The sequence below is a fragment of the Ictidomys tridecemlineatus genome, chromosome 7 (assembly GCF_052094955.1).
Source record: "Ictidomys tridecemlineatus isolate mIctTri1 chromosome 7, mIctTri1.hap1, whole genome shotgun sequence".
NCBI classification, from domain to species: Eukaryota; Metazoa; Chordata; class Mammalia; order Rodentia; family Sciuridae; genus Ictidomys; species Ictidomys tridecemlineatus.
In genome coordinates this window covers 176,715,941-176,734,644 of record NC_135483.1, presented here as the reverse complement: position 1 = coordinate 176,734,644, position 18,704 = coordinate 176,715,941, and the positions used below count along the sequence as shown (strand labels likewise).

The 18,704-nt window shown below is 33.6% G+C and overlaps 1 protein-coding gene across 8 annotated transcripts in view; it reads right to left on the bottom strand.

Annotated features, from left to right (window-relative positions):
• Positions 1 to 18,704, bottom strand: part of Spag16 (sperm associated antigen 16) — an 872,559-nt gene that overhangs the window by 379,059 nt on the left and 474,796 nt on the right. For all 8 annotated transcript variants that reach the window (XM_040294874.2, XM_040294876.2, XM_040294878.2 and 5 more), the window contains one exon: positions 14,184 to 14,369. In XM_040294874.2, coding sequence (XP_040150808.1) covers positions 14,184 to 14,369 — 186 coding nt within the window. The remainder of the gene's footprint in view (positions 1 to 14,183; positions 14,370 to 18,704) is intronic.

Genomic DNA, 18,704 nt, shown 5'->3' with positions numbered 1-18,704 from the left:
ATTATAGTAATAGAGAGCATAGTTTGGTCAGTGATTGCCAAGGGTAAGAATTAGAAGATTAAGTGTGTTGACTTTTTTTTAATATTTTTTTTTTAGTTGTAGGTGGACACAATATCTTTATTTATTTTTATGTGGTGCTGAGGATTGAACCCAATGCCTCACACTTGCAAGGCAAGTGCTGTGCAAGGCAAGCACTGTATCACTGAGCTACCGCCCCAGCCCCAAGTGTGCTGATTAAGGAGAAATATGAAGGAATTTATTAGTGGTGTAGGACCCAACTTTTGTTTTCAATGTTTATTCTGATCCTCATATTAATAAAATTTCATATAACTACACATACACATATGTGTGCATGTACACACACACAAACTACTGAATGTTGAAACTGGTGAAATCCAGTTAAGGTCTGTGCTTAATCGTATTGTAACAATATAAAAGTCCTGGTTTTCACAGTATGCAATGGTTATATAAGATATCATCACTGGCAAAATCGAGGTAAAGGGTACAGGGAAAATATTTCATTTTCAAATTATTGTAAGCATTAAACAAGTTCAAAATAAGAAGGTACAAAAAAGTATGGGGTTATTTGAAATTTATTTAGCAGATAAGTACAAAAAACCTAAAATTACTTCAATAATTGATTTATGAGAATTTCTTCAGTAATCTATGTGTAAGAATTCAGAAGTCAGACCCGTTGTACCCTAAGAATGATATTTAAAGTTGTCTTCATGCACCTATACTAACTGAAGCATCATCAATTCTGATTATATACAGCTAACAAATTCCCACAATACTGTATTTATATTTGCAAGCAAGATACTGTAAGAAGAATAATGGGTTAGAAAGAAGGTATATTATTTGCAAAATGGTTGCTTAGTTTGATACACTGGATAGCTAAAATAATAAGTATTTATTTCTGATGGCTTTGAGGGCTAGAAAATCCAAGGTCAAGGTGCCAGCTGATCCTATGTCCAGTAAAAGCCCATTGCATTGGTTTGCAGACGGCTGTCTTCACAATCTATGTGCACCTGGTAAAGAGCAAAGAGAGAGGAAACAAGATCTTGTCTCTTCTTGTATGAAAACTAATCCTATTCATGAGGGATATACCCTGATCACCTAATCTCTCAAAGTCCCACTCTAAATACCATCACATTAGGATTTAAGTTTCAACGTGAATTTTAGGCTAATGCATTTAACCCACAGACATTGTCTTTTTTTTTTTTTTTTGCATATTTTATATGCTTGTTCACTCTTACATACAGTTCTCCCACATTAACTCTAACCCAAAGTCATGTGACTGACTTTGGTCATTAATGAATTTTCGAGAAAAAGATTCGGCAAGTTCTTGTGCACTTTGCTTTTGCTCTATCCTTTGTTGTACCATTTCTGCTACCATGTGGAAAAGCTCAGGCATGCTTGCTGATGGATGAGAAATCACATAGAGTAACCTCAACTGCCCAGTGGAAGTTTTGGGAATCTAAATAAGTCCATCTCAGACAACCTATAGGTAAGCCAGTCTAGAACAGAACCACCCAACCAATACCCAGGGATAAAGACAGAAAATGTAAGTCACTGGTGGATTTGGAGGTAGAAGATAGAATAGTTTTCTTCTGATTCTTTCCATTTGCTTTGTGAAGTAAAAATCCAGACAATTAGCTCAGAGGGAAAAGGAACAGGGAACGTGTTAAAGATTGAGAGACAGAAGAGGAAGACATGAAATCTTTGTCTCATATAGTAGAAAGTAAATTGACAGAGGAGATGCTATAGATTCAGCTTGATGAGTTGAGATTATAAATACAGTGTTAGCACCATTCTGTGATTTTTCCTTAGTCATGCTCAGAAGACCAAATTCAGGCAGAGAATTTGGTTTAACCAGAGTTGGGGTTTGACAGGGAATAAATTTAGGGGAAGAAAGGAGCAAGGGAATGGACAATGTGGGGGAATGAGAGATCCATGTGGTGGACCCTGACAGTTACCCACTCAATAAAAACTCAGAAGAGGGAGACTGTTATCAAGGGAGAAAAATGGTAGCGACAATTAATTTCCACTACCACTGGAATCAACACATTTTTTCAGTGTGCTATTAGAGTATACCAGCTGGGGAGAAGAAAAATGATGCTGCCTAAAATCAAGATTTGAAAGTTGTTGAAAATATGAAAGCAAATAAACTAAAAATCAAGGGTATTTATTGGATTTTCTGCTTGGATATTGATGTTGCAGTTAATGAGGACAATAAGCCACGTGCTAAATTAGTCAAAATATGATGAGGATGACATGGAGGAGTGGCCAATGGTATAGTCTCAAAGCATGTACTTATATAAAGAACTATGGTTTGTGGTCAAGATTAACAGTGAAGAGTAAAGAATGATTATAAATAATTAATTTAAATACTAATTCAACAAAGATTTATTACTTTCTCAGTATATTTCAAGATCTATTGTAGTTACTGGTAACATAATAGTGAACAAACCTCCCTGTCCAATAGGATGGGATTTGTATTAGTACTCCAAGAATAAGTTTAACTTTATATTTATCTATGTGTAAATTAATATATGAAAACTCTAAGGTGAGATTATAAATGTGCTAAGAGGAAATAAAAGCAAGGAGTAAGAAGTGATTGCATATATAATTAGCATATATAATTAACGTGTTTTGTCACTTGTGTTAAGAGATTTATAGCTGATAATGAATATTAAGCAATAAGTTGTATTTTGGTTCTACAGAAAAAAATTATAATTTTACATTAATTATACATTAATTCATTTATGAATAATAGTAAATTTAAATTTATTTTGTAGATACTGACACTATTTTTTTCCAAATGTGTATTTAATTTGTCTTATATCTAGGAAAATAGGCAATGAAATAAATTGTAGGTCACCTCTAAAATTAAATGCTTTTAAAGACTCGTCCACTATTTGGGTGATTTTAATCAAGAAAAAGTGTTAAATACTCACTTTATTTTATGGTGATTATGCTTTTATATAAATGTATGTTTTGTGTTTCAAGGCTGAAATATTATACCTTTAAAATGCATATTTAGAAAATTGTAATGAATTTCCAATGGTAAGTTTAAGTTTTGAATTTGTGAATAAGATATTTTATTTGGGAAAGTATTGAAATGAAATAAACAAAATATCTATAATTAATACATTCTATATCTTCAACATTCCTATAGTATTTCACATAATCAAAAAACAAAATTTGAACCTCTCTGAGTTCAACTACGTTTTTAAGAAATCACATAATTTAGTATGCATTTTCCTAACCGTAGGTAAAAATATTAGTCAGGTTGGGATATAACACTTCTTCACATTTCTAATTCTTATTTCTGAACTGCATTTTAGATTGATTCTTGCTAATGTATATTATTCTTCCTTACACAAAACAAAAAGCAAACTGACATAATAACCCCAAAACAAATTAAATAGAACCATCACAGGAAAGTTCAGCCTTCATGTGAAAACTCCTTTAAACTATCTTAATTGGATGCTTTTTGCGTGACAGGTACCTACGCGTTACTAATAAAATAAAATGCCAATGATTAAAAACTCAATTTCTGAGAAAGATGAGAAGACTCAGCTCAGCGCTATTGTAAATGTAAACCTCATTGTTAGCTTATTACTCCTATTTCCAGCAATAGAGACCTAGGTCTCACTTGTGACATCTGAAAGACAGTCACTCTCAGTAGTGCTCTGTTTTGATCTCTAGAGAAAAGGAATTTTTTTTTTTTTAACAATGGCAAAATCAGAGCTTATCTAGTGATTTATGTGGCATGGACAATCAGTGACACTTTCCTCTAATTTAAGCTCCACAAAGATGAGAGCTTATATTATCCAAGTCAGTGCTACATTATCACCTTCAGGGATATAAACAAGCCCAAGGTACATAAACATTGAACAAATGAATAACCAGTTTCTAAGACAGAAAGAGGTTTTTGGTTCTTATGTGGTGAAATCCAGTGAACAATAAATATGGGGGAAATCAGCTGTGATGAGTTCTGTAGAGGGTGAAGCTCTCCTAGAAGCATGCTTTTGCAGTGTTCATTCTAGATTTCTGAGGGACCAGAGGTCAGACTAGATGATAATCATTCCACGTTGCTTGAATGAGGATGGCCTGGTCCACTTTTACCCAGGTCACCAAATTCTGTTTATTGGGAAATGTTAGGATTTTGCACAAACTCATGTCAGACAATGTGATTTATATTATTTAAATTTTTCTATGGAAATTATATTTTCCAGTGCTTTAGGAAAACAATTTTACCTTTATTATCCAAATAAAATGGAGGAGGAAAAGTTTATTTGGGCTCATTGTTTCAGACCTGAGGTGAGGTAGAATATCATGGCAGAAGAGTGTGGTGGAGGAAAGCTGTTCTACTCATGGCAGCCAGGAAGGATTGGGGTGAGAGGGCGGGAAGGGGAGAGAGGGAGAGAGGGAGAGGGGGAGAGGGGGAGAGGGGGAGAGGGGGAGAGGGGGAGAGGGGGAGAGGGGGAGAGGGGGAGAGGGGGAGAGGGGGAGAGGGAGAGAGGGAGAGAGGGAGAGAGGGAGAGAGGGAGAGAGGGAGAGAGGGAGAGAGGGAGAGAGGGAGAGAGGGGGAGAGGGGGAGAGGGGGAGAGGGAGAGAGGGAGAGAGGGAGAGAGGGGGAGAGGGAGAGAGGGAGAGAGGGAGAGAGGGAGAGAGAAGCACCAGGGACAAGATAGAGTCCTGACTAGGCCCGAGAGAGGGAGAGAGGGAGAGAGGGAGAGAGGGAGAGAGGGAGAGAGGGAGAGAGGGAGAGAGGGAGAGAGGGAGAGAGGGAGAGAGGGAGAGAGAAGCACCAGGGACAAGATAGAGTCCTGACTAGGCCCTAAGGTATCTATTTCCTTTAGCCATGTCCCACCTGCCCACAGTTATCACTAAATATTCCTTTCAATTATTAATCCAGCAAATGGATTAGTCCACTGATGAGGTTACTGTTCTCATAATCTAATTATTTCACCTCTGAACATTCCTGCATTGCTTAACACACGAGCTCTTGGGGGATATTAAAGATCCAAACCCACAACATGGGTATTCATATATCTGCATGCATATAAAAGTAAATCTTAAACATAAAGAAAATAAAATTTTTGCCTTTTATCTCATGTTTACTTTGGCTGCATATCATTTTATTTCAATATATATTAGTGAAGAAATGTATTTAAACCCTTTTAGTAATTAGCATTACATGCAGATTCATATATTAACCAGATAATTTTTTATGAATATGGAAAAGGGGAGTTGTATATTTTATGTTTAAAATACTTGCTTTGGTTGGTAACAGTAGAGCAAAAAATATATTATGTTTTCAGATACATTCATTCACTCGAGTTGAAATATCTTTAGTTTCATTAATATTCACTCAAATTCTTTCTTTCTTTTTTTTGTGATACTGGAGATTGAACCCAGGGCCTTGTGCATGCTTGGCAAGCACTCTACTAACTGAGCTATATCCCCAGCCCCCAAATTATTTCTAATATTCAGTTTATTTGGTATATGAGATAAATAGAAATGTACCTTGTTTAGCACAAATTAGAAATTGTACAATATATATTTGTGAAATGTTATTTTTATGTAAATGTTAATAATTTCGTGATACTTATGACATCTCTTTTATTTAGAGATCCACACATGCTGTTATGAAAGTACACACATCAAGATTACTGTAATGGACACTTGCTTCAGCCACTTCACACATATACACAAAGTTTTATTGGTTATGAGGGAAGTCCCTAATTTTTAAATCAAAATAATACTTACTAAATAAAAAATGAACTTTAGCCTTAATATATTTCACTCCATATAATAAGTATTTCTTCAATGATAAGCACTGTTTGAGGGAGAAATGAATGTGAAAAAATACATTCTATGTTCTCTTTTTATACTCGGTACTTATTCAATATGTTTATGCTCAATAATATTTAGATATCACTTCAAGCCCATATTTCAAGGGGGAACTACTCTTTGAATATAAATAAAAATATTTTAAAAATATAATATTTGATTTATTATCCTGGTGGTACAGGATAAATTAATCACAAGAGGTCAATTTAAGTATCTTATCATTTCTTATGATATAATTATGTTTCAAGCATTACTTTAACAGTTTGTTAATATATACCTTGGGTGCCTTTTCAAGTACAAGAAGGCAACTGGAGATCTTCACAATACAAGACAGATATTAATGTACCAATAATCCATGCCCTTGAATGTTAATATTTCTTACATTATTATGTTTTAAAGCCATTAATATTGTATAATATGCCCTTCTTTGCTAGCATAGCCAACTTTGCAAATGAATCATAAAGAACACAAAATATATTAATGGAATGTTTTATATTATAGATAGAAAACTAAAACCCATTTTTATTACTTTTCTAATAAAAATATTGTTTTGTAATAAAGAAATTTCTCTCATTTTGGAGTCAAACTTGGTGCATTATTTGCCCCAAAGAAATTAATAGTACATATCATTAGCAAAAGATAACTCACTTTATTATATTATAGAATCTTAATATTCCATATTTTAATTGGTTTCTTTACCTGTAGCCTTACGTTTCTTTCATCTCACCCAATCCAGGAGGTTTGACTGGCCAAAGAATCATTAAGTTAAGAAAGAGTGATGCCAGTAGTCAGAAAGGAACTTTCAATAGAAACGTTACATGAACGATGAGAAGGCATTCTTCATTCTACAGCTTTCTGAAATGTGAGTTGATGCATCCCATTGGAAAAACCTTTTATAAAGTTTATAGTGATGTTCTAATATAAAGAGAATGAGGCTTTTGCCTTTAAGGCATTTCAAAATGTAACAGGTAATTTGTTTTTTTCCTTCTCTCACAAATCACACAATACCTTAGAAATTCCTGTTGGCTTTATCTTGCAAATCTATCCGGAATATAAATAATGTTTACTACTTCACTGGTCCTGTCTTGGCTCAAACCTTCCCTATCTTTTGCTTGTTTTATTGCACTAGCCTTCTACCAGCTTTTATCCTTTTAGTCCTCCTCTGCCACAGTTTAATAGTAAAACAACAACCAGAACCGAATTGTTAAAGTGTAAAACATATTGAGATTTCTGCTCGAAACAATACAGCAAATTTCCATTTCATTGAGATTTGAAATGGGATGCATGGCCCTTTGTTAGATGCACACACTCATCTGCTCATTTTCTCCAGTTATATTGACCTCCTTGCTGTTCACCAGTCATATGAGCCCTGCTACGACCATAGAAGAGTTTAGAATATTCTCCTGCAGATAGATACCTGCTTGGTGTGTTACCTGACTTTGTGTACGTTACACAAATGTCAATTTTACAGTAAAAAAAAAAAAAAAATTCTTAACCTTCCTGTTTAAAATTACAGTCTTTTCCACTGCTCACCACTCCATTTTCAGCTTCTATGACTTATTTTTTTTCTATAAAATATACCATCTCTAACTACTATCTAAAATGTTTTGTTTGTTTGTTTGTTGGGATTTGGATTATTCTCTGCTTACCAATAGAATGCCATCTTCATTTGTCTATTTTGCTCACTGCTATAGCTTAATGATTAGAATAATGCATAAATGAAATGCTCAGTGCATATTTGTTGGGACTATAAACAAATACATAAAATGAAAGGTCAATCAAATGGAAGTCACTATATTCTATCAGCATACCTAAAATAGTAACCCTGATCCTCATCAGTTAATAGGTTCAGTGTTATTATAAAATTAAAATTTTTGGTGTTTTTAATAGCCTAAAAGGCTTAAAAGAAAGAATCATTATTGAATCAATGTTCTAATGATGAGGACACAATAGTCCCATATTGTCTTATGATTTATAACCATATTTATTTATTAATTTATTTAGTATTCTTATTAGTTAAACATGACAAGAGAATGTATTTTGACATACATATATAGAGTATAACTTCCCATTCTTCTGGTTGTACATAATGTGGAATTAAATTGGTAATGTATTCATATATGAATACAGGAAAATAATGTCCAATTCATTCTACTATCTTATATATTCCCATTCCCCTTCCTTCCCTTCATTCCTCTTTGGCTGATCGAAAGTAGCCTCCCTTACTGTGAATTAGCATTTTATATCAGAGAGAATATTCAGTCTTTGATTTTTTGGGACTGGCTTATTTCTCTTGGCATGATATTTTCCAGAGCCATCTATCTACCAGCAAATGTCACAATTTCATTCATTTTTTATGGCTGAGTAATATTCCATTATGCTTATATACCCCATTTTTTTTTTATCCATTCATCTGTTGAAGGGTACCTACACTGGTTCCATAGTTTGGCTATTATGAATTGAGCTGCTCTAAACATTGATGTAGCTGCATCACTATCATAATAATTTTAAGTCCTTTGGGTATAAGCTGAGGAGTGGCATAAGTGGGTCAAATGGTGGTCCATTCCAAGTTTTCTGAGGAATCTTCATACTACTTTCCAGAGTAGTTGCACAACTTTGCAGTCCCATCAGCAAGTATGAGTGTACCTTTTCTTCCACATCCTCACTAAGATTTATTGTTACTTGTATTCTTGATAATTGCCATTCTGACTGGATTAAGATGAAATCTCAGTATATAGTTTTAATTTGCATTTCTCTAACCCCTGGAGCAGTATGACCATTTTTAATGGTGTTAACTTCCATGCAAACCAATCATTCTATTTGCCACTGGCAAATAGGACTTCATAGGCTCCAAGAGACATTAAGATTAGAAGTAAGGGGACAGGGATTGTGGCTCAGTGGTAGAGCACTTGCCTTAAATGTGTGAGGCACTGGGTTTGATTCTCAGCACCACATATAAATAAAAATAAAGGTTTTTTTAAAAAAAGATTCGAAGTAAGAAGGGATAAATGAAGAAAAAGTAGAGACAGGTAGGTAGACATTTATTATCAGCACAAAATTTCCATTAATATCCCATTCAAGCAATTTTGAGAACACTTTAGAACTTGTCTTAGATGCCCTAGTAGTACATCCATGAAGGGAAAACATTTCACCTGAAAAACAGTCATAGGAATCTTATACTGGATGGGACAAGCTAGCTACAATAAATAGGCTGGAAACATAATGTCTTAAGTAAAACAGAAGTTTATCTCTTCATTTTTGAAGAATTCAGAAAGTTTTGTAGGTTAACTAGAGGTACAGAATGGGGACAGCTTTATCTCAAGAAGTTGCTCTATTATTTTACACAATTGGTGTCTCAGATTACTGTGGACATTGCCATTGATATCTCATCCCATCCCAAGTGTGAAAGAACATGGCGATCACTCCGATGATTTCTTGGTACAGAACTCAGTTGACACTGCAGTACTTAACAGGGAGGCTGAGAATTACCATTTAGAGAGATGCAGGGTTCCAAACCAAAGTGGAAGAATGAGAAAGTGGATCCTAGTGAATTGCTAACAGTCTCTGCCATGGTCTTTGATTCACCAAATATTTGTGCCATCCTTTCTTTCACATATAGAGCCTTCACTAATTTCTTTCCTTCATCCCCAAAAGAAGACAACCCAAAGTCCCAGTCACTTACTGCAGGTATCTCAGAGTCCACAGTTTGTGGATGATACAATCTGCTCCATTGAATCCCTAGTTGTCACTTGTATTGGGTGACCAACTAAATAAAACAAAGTTTTCAGTTCCCCACTACTACCACTTCAAACAAAATGCATAATGGTGAGCAGCAACAGAATAAATGCTGTACTATCTTCAGAAGAGAAAACAGGAAAATGGGAAACTCAAGAGCATCAGTGGTTCTAACAGAGTCACAACCCTGGAAAGGCATCATGAGGAACTTTGCCATGGCACTGAAGACAGCTTCTCTATTGGACCATGGCAAGCTCCCGAGAGACCTTCCTTTGCTCATTATTTTTAGTGGCTTTAGGCTTTGTTCTATGGCTGATTCTTATTTGTCTGTTATCATCTGTGGCTATATCAGAGGTGGGTGTTGTGGTCTTTGCCCTCTTTAGGAATTGTGCAACACTAGAATTCATTTCCTTTGGATGGAAAATTTGGGACTCTGAGAAGTATTTTAAAGTTTGAAAAGTGAAGGAGCTCTGAAGAATACGCTCCGGGTTTCCTTGTCAATATAATTCACTCAAAAACTTGGTAGGTTTCTAATACATTTTCTTTCAGATAACTTGATGCAACAGAAATTGCAATGTAATCTAGTTTTTAAGCATGCTTTACTTTCTCCACATAATTTCAAGAGATTCTGAAACAACACATTTGATATAAGGACAACAGATTTACCTCTCATCATTTGGGATCCAGAATTTGTCGAATTTTGCACATCTCTCAGTATCTGTGTAATATCTTGTTAAAGCAGCTGGGACAGCAACAGTAAGTAAAATCTTGGCTATTTCTAAACCCCTTTCCCTAAAGCTAAAAGCTAAGCAGGCATATGGTAAGCTTCACAAATATCAGAGTGAGAGTATGATATAGCTGCTCAGCCAAATGCCCAGCTACCTCGGAAGAAAAGCATTCAGGAGTCTACCAGAATACCCAAAGTGATATTATAAACAGCAGATGCATTACATATTCTCTGATTGCTTCAAAATTGCTATATTTTTTAATTATTTATAATCTCATGAGCTGTGACTGAGTCTGAAAATTTTCTGTCAGTGACATGCCCCAACACTGTTAAGTCATTTTGTGAACACTTATTGATTAATGTTATGCTTAAATGCCTAGAAAGAAACAGATTATTTTTCATAACTGACGGAGATATTTTTTGATTTCCTATCCATTTTTATCATTTTTTTAGATTTATATAGGATGACACAGCACAATTGTAGTGCAGTATTACAGTTTGAATGAGGTTAGGACAGGCACATTTTGAATACATTTTTCATATGTACCTGAGGATTCACTCGTCATTCATTTATGCAACCAAACTACTATGTACCAAGCATATTCTACAGTATGTGTGAGTGGGTGTGTGTTTGTGTGTGTGTGTATGTTTTCAAGGGTGCTTGTGTGCTTTAAGACTCATTTTTGAATAATATATTTAAAAGTTGAAATTAATGGTCATTAGTTGAAACTCACATACATTTCTGTTTCACGTGTATGATCATTCAGAAGATCACCAAAGGGCTACTGTCAATCATTTGTAGAACTTCTGTAAATGGGACTTATCCAGACTAAGAGTGTCACTGATGTTGCTCAGAGATTCTCATTAGCACTTAGTAAATATGGATCTTTATCTGGAATTTTTACATTGATTATGCTTCACAGTGATCCAACTTTTTGGTGAGAAACTACAGGGTGGTTCTTCCAAGTAATGTTCAACACAGGAACAGTTGCAGGACTAGAGATATGACATCAACTAATGGATATTCAAAAGTGAGCCAGGAGTTCAAAGGGAAAGGTGGATAGAACAGAAGAGAATATATTCTAAATTCTTCCCTCTCTGGTAAACATCAGAATACACACACATACACATGTATATATGTATATTATAAATTATTTTTCATTAGGAACTATGTGGCATCAAGATAAGAGAATATAACACACCAAATCATAGATTTTACCAACACCCATCTTACCAAAGTAAATAACCTCTTCCCAAAGTCCTTAACCTATTTCAAATAATCTGAAATTTTAAAGCAAGACACTAGTTGGGACATATCTAATGTAGTATTGATCCATGAGTAATTATAAATTATAACTTGGTGCTTTGATTGTAATGCTGAAAGATAGCTGCTACATAGACAATTTCTCCCTCATATGTCAATATTTATCCACTACTTCAGCTTGAAAATTAGTATAATTTTTGTCCTCTATGATAAGGCTAAGCTCTTGACATTGTTGGGAAATTTTAAATTTAAAGAATTTTGGCATTAATGAGGAGTAGTTTTGATCTGTAATATCAATATGTAGCAGACATCAATAAAAAGGCAGTATTTGAATACGAGGGGTCACGGGTAAAAGTTGTTATGTCAAGGTGTTTGAAATCATTCAAAATAGGGCTGCGTCTACTGGGAATCAGTTTTTTAAATCATACTTTGGTTTAAACATTCTAAATGGTTACAGGATCTGAAGGTATATTGTACTTTAGAATGGACTATAGTCTTCTACTAGAAAGTTGGTCTAAGTCTAAAGTGATAAAAAACAAAATTATATACACCTTAAAATTCCAGTAGCCTATAATAATAAACCTTCATGAAGTATGATCTTATAATATAGAAGCCTAATATAATTAAGAATTATATATGACCAATTATTCTAGATAAAATGTGAATTAAAACATGTCTTTAGTTATCACTATTCTAGACAGAAAATAAGTTTAAAAAACTCAAAAAGCATCATTCAGAGCCATACTTTCTCAGTGTTTAGCTGTAATTTTCAAACTCTAATGGATTATCCTATTTATCCACACATATTTGGGTTTATTGAGGTTCAGTCAGGAAGGAAACATACACTTATCATTTTAATAATAAAAACAATGGAATTATTAATTATTCCAGAAAATAACTAAGTAACTAAAAAGAGGAAAAGAGAACATGAGGTATTGTGAAGACAGTAGCTTCAAGAAAGATCTGCTAACCTTAGACCTGAGAGAACAAAGGGAATAAGGTAGAATTATTAATACTCCAACCTTCAGGGTTAGGGGTGTAGCTTGGTGGTAGGGCACTCGCCTTAGATTCATTTCCTGTGTTACCAACATAAATGCATAAACTAAATTCAAGAACCTTAAAGAGAGATTCTTCCAAGTTGAAACCTGGCCCTCAAAGAGAAGATTGTTGTTTGCTGGTACTGATGTCCTCTGTTCAGAGTGAGGGCCTACAAGAGCTGGGAACTCAGCTGAGAAGGGACACCTGCTTGCTGAGGCTACTGTCACTGGTGATGCCATGGTGAGGCTGTTTGTGCAGGTGTTGGAAGAAACCTAGCACCTAGATTCTGCTGGAAAGAAAAAAAAAGAAGCTGCATTGTGGAGGTAAAGGACCAGGGCAGGCCCACAAGAAGCCCAAAAGGAGGACTCGGGAAGAAAGGAGTTCCTTTAGGCCAGCCCTCCAGACTTGCAGTCTCCTACAATTACCCCTATCGGCAAAGCCGAAGAGGCAGCAGGCAAAGCAACAGTGTGGTTTGCAGAGCCCTCGTCCAGTATCACAACAGCAGAGAATAGAAGGATAAGTTTGGTGCCAAGACAAGGGCTGAATAATGCCAGATGGCCTTAGAAATAATGAATTCTGCATGGAACTTAGCACACTCTTTCATTTAATCCTCCCAGAAAAGATTTGACTTGTACAAGTAACTACGTGTCCTTGCTTGGAAAAAATGTGTTCAAGGTACCTGTAATGCACAGACCCTAAATCAACAGTCCCTGTTCTTAAAGTGACTCCATCTTTCTTTTTCAAAATGAATTATATAGTATCTGTGACAAAATTGGACCTAAATTTTTAAAGAATCTCTATCCTTATTTTGGGACCTGGGCATTGGTTTAATAGTGAAAATGGCCAGATGTTTGACATATGATCTATAATCTCTTAGTTAAAATAATTAGGATATTTGATAATAGCTAAATTTACCTGTTTGTATCATATTTGCATACCTAACAAAATATAATAACTATTCCCAATAATATGGATGGCATAATTTTTGATACTTCAAACATAATGTGTTTGTCTATCTTGAATTAAGATCAAAGCAACACACTTCTAGATCCATTAGGCTGTATAGGACTTTGCATACAATGAATTGCATTTTTTCTTATAATTTGTCAATTTCTTAAAAGCATTTAATTAGGAAGAACATCATGATATATCAAAATTATGCATAAATCAAGTAACTATTAATATCTTATGCAAGACTTAAACTAAATTCTATAGTACAGAAAGACAGTAAGCCTGAGGAAGGTGCAACTAAAAATTTAAGTCCTTAAAATATGTATTTGTTCTATCCTATTTAAAATAAATAGGCTCCCAATGAAGCAATTCTAATCTTATTATAGAAGCTTGATCTTACTACCTGCATTTAGAAATGAATTATTATATCAACAAAGATTAAATGAGTTAGAAATGGATTTCACTAAGATTACTTAAGCAGCTCTCTAAAATCATATCAACTAACAGTTTCTTTTGATGTTTCCCTGTGGTAGCATGGAGGTGGAAAAAAAATTTAGTCATATATACATGTCAATATACAGGGATGAAGTTTAAAGTATGCCTTACCTATTAACATCCCATATTTTGCTAGTTGTATCCAGTGAGGCAGAAGCCACAAAATCGCCACAAGAGTGCCAAGTGCAAGACCATACTGCATGGCTGTGTCCTTCGAAGGTCAAAAGGCAATTGCCTTTAAGGAGGTCCCATAATTTAACTGTAGTGTCACCACTGCAAGTAGCCAACTTGTTGTCACTGCATTCAAAAACATAAAAATATAATTTATTGAAGATAATCCATAATTAATTTTATAAATGGCTGTGTTCTGTGAGTAATGTGTGTGCATCTGTGTATACTGAAGTTATTTTTACTTTCAATGAAATATCTGATTGAATCTAATGATCTTATTTGGGTATACACATTAATTACTTAGATTGTTAGTGATTCAAGCTGATGAGAAAAACTGCTATTGTGCAGTTTTTATATTAATCTTAAAGCCTAGATTATTCTCAAATAATTCACTAAGTTAGTGTTTTTGTTACTCTGCATGAAATCAAGGTTGTATGTTAGGCTCTATAAATAATGTGACCACAGAATGATGAAAATTTAGACCTGATCTATGATAATTTCAAAAACACACCACAATATAAAACAGTAAGTCAACATTGCTTGCTTATGTTTAGATTAACTAACTCCCAATGTGTAGTTTATATGATGAAGGAAGAAAGTAATCAGAAATGAGTTGGCTTTTGAGCAAGATCATGAGAGATGAAAGAGTTTAAGTGCTAGATGTTTGAGGAAAAAGCACTGGATCTTCTATTAAGGTCATTAGAAGATGTTAAAAAAACAAAAACAAACAAACAACAACAAAAAACAACCAGTGGCTTCCCAATAGTGGACACAAGAGCTTAAAAAATGAGTGATGTCAGTTATATCAGCAGAAGTCCCTAGGTTTGTGTTTTTGTTTTTTAGCAAAATACCAGCTGCAAGGAAATTTCACTTTCATTACCTTGTACATATCCTTTTGCATTGGACACACTATGTGTGTACCTTCTCCTTACTGACTAGTAATAAGCTATTTATTTACACTCTTCCCCAGGCTGTATTTTATGATGGACAAATATGTTTCTTTTCTCTGTTTCTATTACATCAAGCATCATGGTTGACCAATTGAAATACTCTGAAAACACTTCAGAATAAATAAGTGTATGAATGGATGAATGCATGAAGTCATTCTATAAATGGAGAAGAAAAAGTGTGTGGTATCTCTAAAAGAGGAAATGGTGAGTTTTGTTTGCTTGCTCATATATTTGGTTATTTTTATGCTAAGAGGAAAATTAAAATTTTTTATTTGCACTGGAGAAACAGCTATAATTGAGAGGGAGAGCTTGAAAGTGCTGCAGAGGTGAGGGATTAGACCACTCAGAGATTCTCATCAAAATTAGAAAAGGACATTAATTTTTCACATTAGCATAGTTGAAAAAAATCACTATATGACAGGTCCTTCAAAAAGATAATGAAGTGTTCTTTGCTTTGTGGTGGTTGTTTATTTGTACATATGTTTCCATATAGCATTTTGTTTTTAACATTATATACCACACAATATTTTTATCCAGAAAATTTAAGCGAATATAAAAACAAATAAGTATGAATTATTAAGGTATGCCATTCACTCAAATCTCTTTCCAATGGTTAGTATGCTATTATGGATGAAAATATTGGCCTAAGATAAGAATTACTATAGTATATTTCTGCCTGTGGCTGAAAAACTCTCTCATATAACCTTAATATACTTGTCTCTTAACTTTAAGCCATGTGCCAGGAGAAGCAAAAATCATAACTGGAATAATTGCAAATGGAATGAAGTAGTATTATTTCTTTATGAGTACCATAAACTGATATTTAGTAAATAATAAGAAATGCATTTCTATGTTTACAAGTAATAAATGTAGACAATATTCTTATGTTTCTAATATACTAAGAATATAGTTCATGTGTACAAACTCCACTAAAGTCAAAATAAATAGTGTACAAATTTCTGAATATTCTTTCGAAGTTTTTTTGCCTTTAAAAAGACATGGTTTGAAATACAAAAATCTGTATGATTTTGGTTTATAAGAAAATAAAGAACATCTCTAAGGATTGAGAAAGATTAAATGAGAGATAAAATGACATACTAAAATTTAAAGGTAGGCTTTAAGTGATGTAAAGGCAGGACTTCCCTGGGCTTTACACAAACAGGAGAAACCAAAACCTCTAAAAGAGAAAAAGTGAATTCGACAGACTGAATATTTGTGTCCTTCATGCCAAAATCTAGTGGTGAAAAATAATTCCCAATGTGATAGTATTTGGAGTTCTAGCCTCATGCATATGAGGATGCCTTAGAGGAATTAGCGTCCATATAAAAAAACAGTCTAGAGCTCACTTTCTCCCTGCATTGTGAGAATAGAGCAAGAGGTAGCCACATGCAAGCCTAGAAGACAGTCCTCACCAGAACCCAAGCATGTTGATCTTGGCCTTCCAGTCTCCATAACTAGGAGAAATCAATTTTTGTTGTATAAACTACCCATTCTATAGCATTTTGTTACAAAAGCCTGAATTAAATATGAGATGGATCCAGGTCATTGGTATTTAGCCTAAGTCATTCCAATTGAGGCTCCTGACATTTTACAGACATAAGTCAATAAAATCTAAACTTCAGAAAAATTACCAAACACATAATAGGAAATAAAAAGTTAGGACTGATGATGAGCTGATAAAATTAACAAAGACTTATACTCTGGAGAGCTGTATTTGTTGTAATTTTCAGTACAAAATATAACATAACTATGAATAAAGTATAAAAGAAATTACTGAAATAAAAATAAGCAACAAAAGAATAAAAGATTAATCAGTAACTGAGAAAAAATTAGAACATTTAAACATGTAAAAATCTAAATATTGAAATTAATAAGTCTGTGGCTGGATTAATAGCAGATTCAACACAGCAAAAGAAATTAAAAAATTGGAAGATGAATCTAAAATTAAATATAAATTACCCTAAATAAAAATAGAACAGGAATAACAGTATAGAAGTAAAGAAATAAGGAAGGTAGAATGAAAGATTTTCTATATAAAATGCCAGAAGACCATGGAAATTAAAAACAGGATAAATTGAACATAAGAACTGAAGGTTGAAAAAGTACAGGAACTAGAAAATTTAACAAGTAGAAAAACAAATTCTAGAAATATGGTGTTTGCAATAGGATAAACAGTGCAAACAAAAAGAAATCTATTTTTAGATACATATGTATGAATTCTAGAACACCATAGGCAAAAACAATAAAAAGTATAGGAAGAATAATGAGGATAGGAAAAAGGAAGAAGAAAAGCATTTTATTTATATTACAGCTAATATATGCCACAAATACACACACAGACACACACACACACTCTATACACACACAAGATAGGTACCATTATTATCTCCAAAACAATTGAACAATATCATCCTAAAGCAAATACGTTACAGAGAAGAAATGTACTTATACATATAAAAATAAATAATGTTATTCCATAATCAAAGAGAAAAAAAATCCAGCTAAGCAGGCCTCCCTTATAGGAGGTCAAAAAAATTATAAAAGATCCTATAAGGAAACATTTGAAATGAAGAAGTAGTGAATAAACAATTTGATAAATATTTAAATATATTCAAATATTTGTGTAGAAAAATAAACAAATTGTTTAAAAAATAAAAATAACACAACTAATAATATTGATAACAATGTTCATGTATTTTTCAGAAAGGAAGGTAAGACATTGATTAATTTTAAAATTTAGTAAATCAAGTCTGCATGGCAAAACATTATTTATTTATGTATTTTATTTATTTTCCACTTTCTCTGTTCTGGAGATTCTGTGTGTCTGTGGATGGGTATGAGTATATGCTGAATGTGTTCTCACAGTGCAGATATGTTTGGATACATATGTATCATTCATATATATATATATATATATATGTCAATATTCATATAATTTTACTTACATCTTAATTGCTTTCTTCTGTCCCTGTTTATTATTTAGCCTTGGTTTGACTTGGGTGGAATGTAATTATACATGGATTTGAATTGTTTTGATCTTACATTTTCTTGTTTGTTCATACCTTGTTTATTATTCCTCTTATTACCTCCTTTTCACTCTCTTCCCCTGTTAATATCCAAATTTTCCTGTTCCCTCTTCCTCATTTTAATTTTTTAATACTTTTAGTTAGTTTTGTATTCCTCCTCTTTGCAATTGACATATGCTCCTTATCTCCTGACACTCCTCTATTCACTTTTTATTTTTTTTTTATTTTTTTTTTTTTATTTTTATTTTTTATTTTTTTTTATTTATTTTTTATTGGTTGTTCAAAACATTACAAAGCTATTGACATATCATGTTTCATACATTAGATTCAAGTTGGTTATGAACTCCCATTTTTACCCCAAATACAGATTGCAGAATCACATCTGTTACATATCCACATTTTTACATAATGCCCTATTAGTATCTGTTGTATTCTGCTCCCTTTCCTATCCTCTACTATCCCCCCCCTCCCCTCCCATCTTGTCT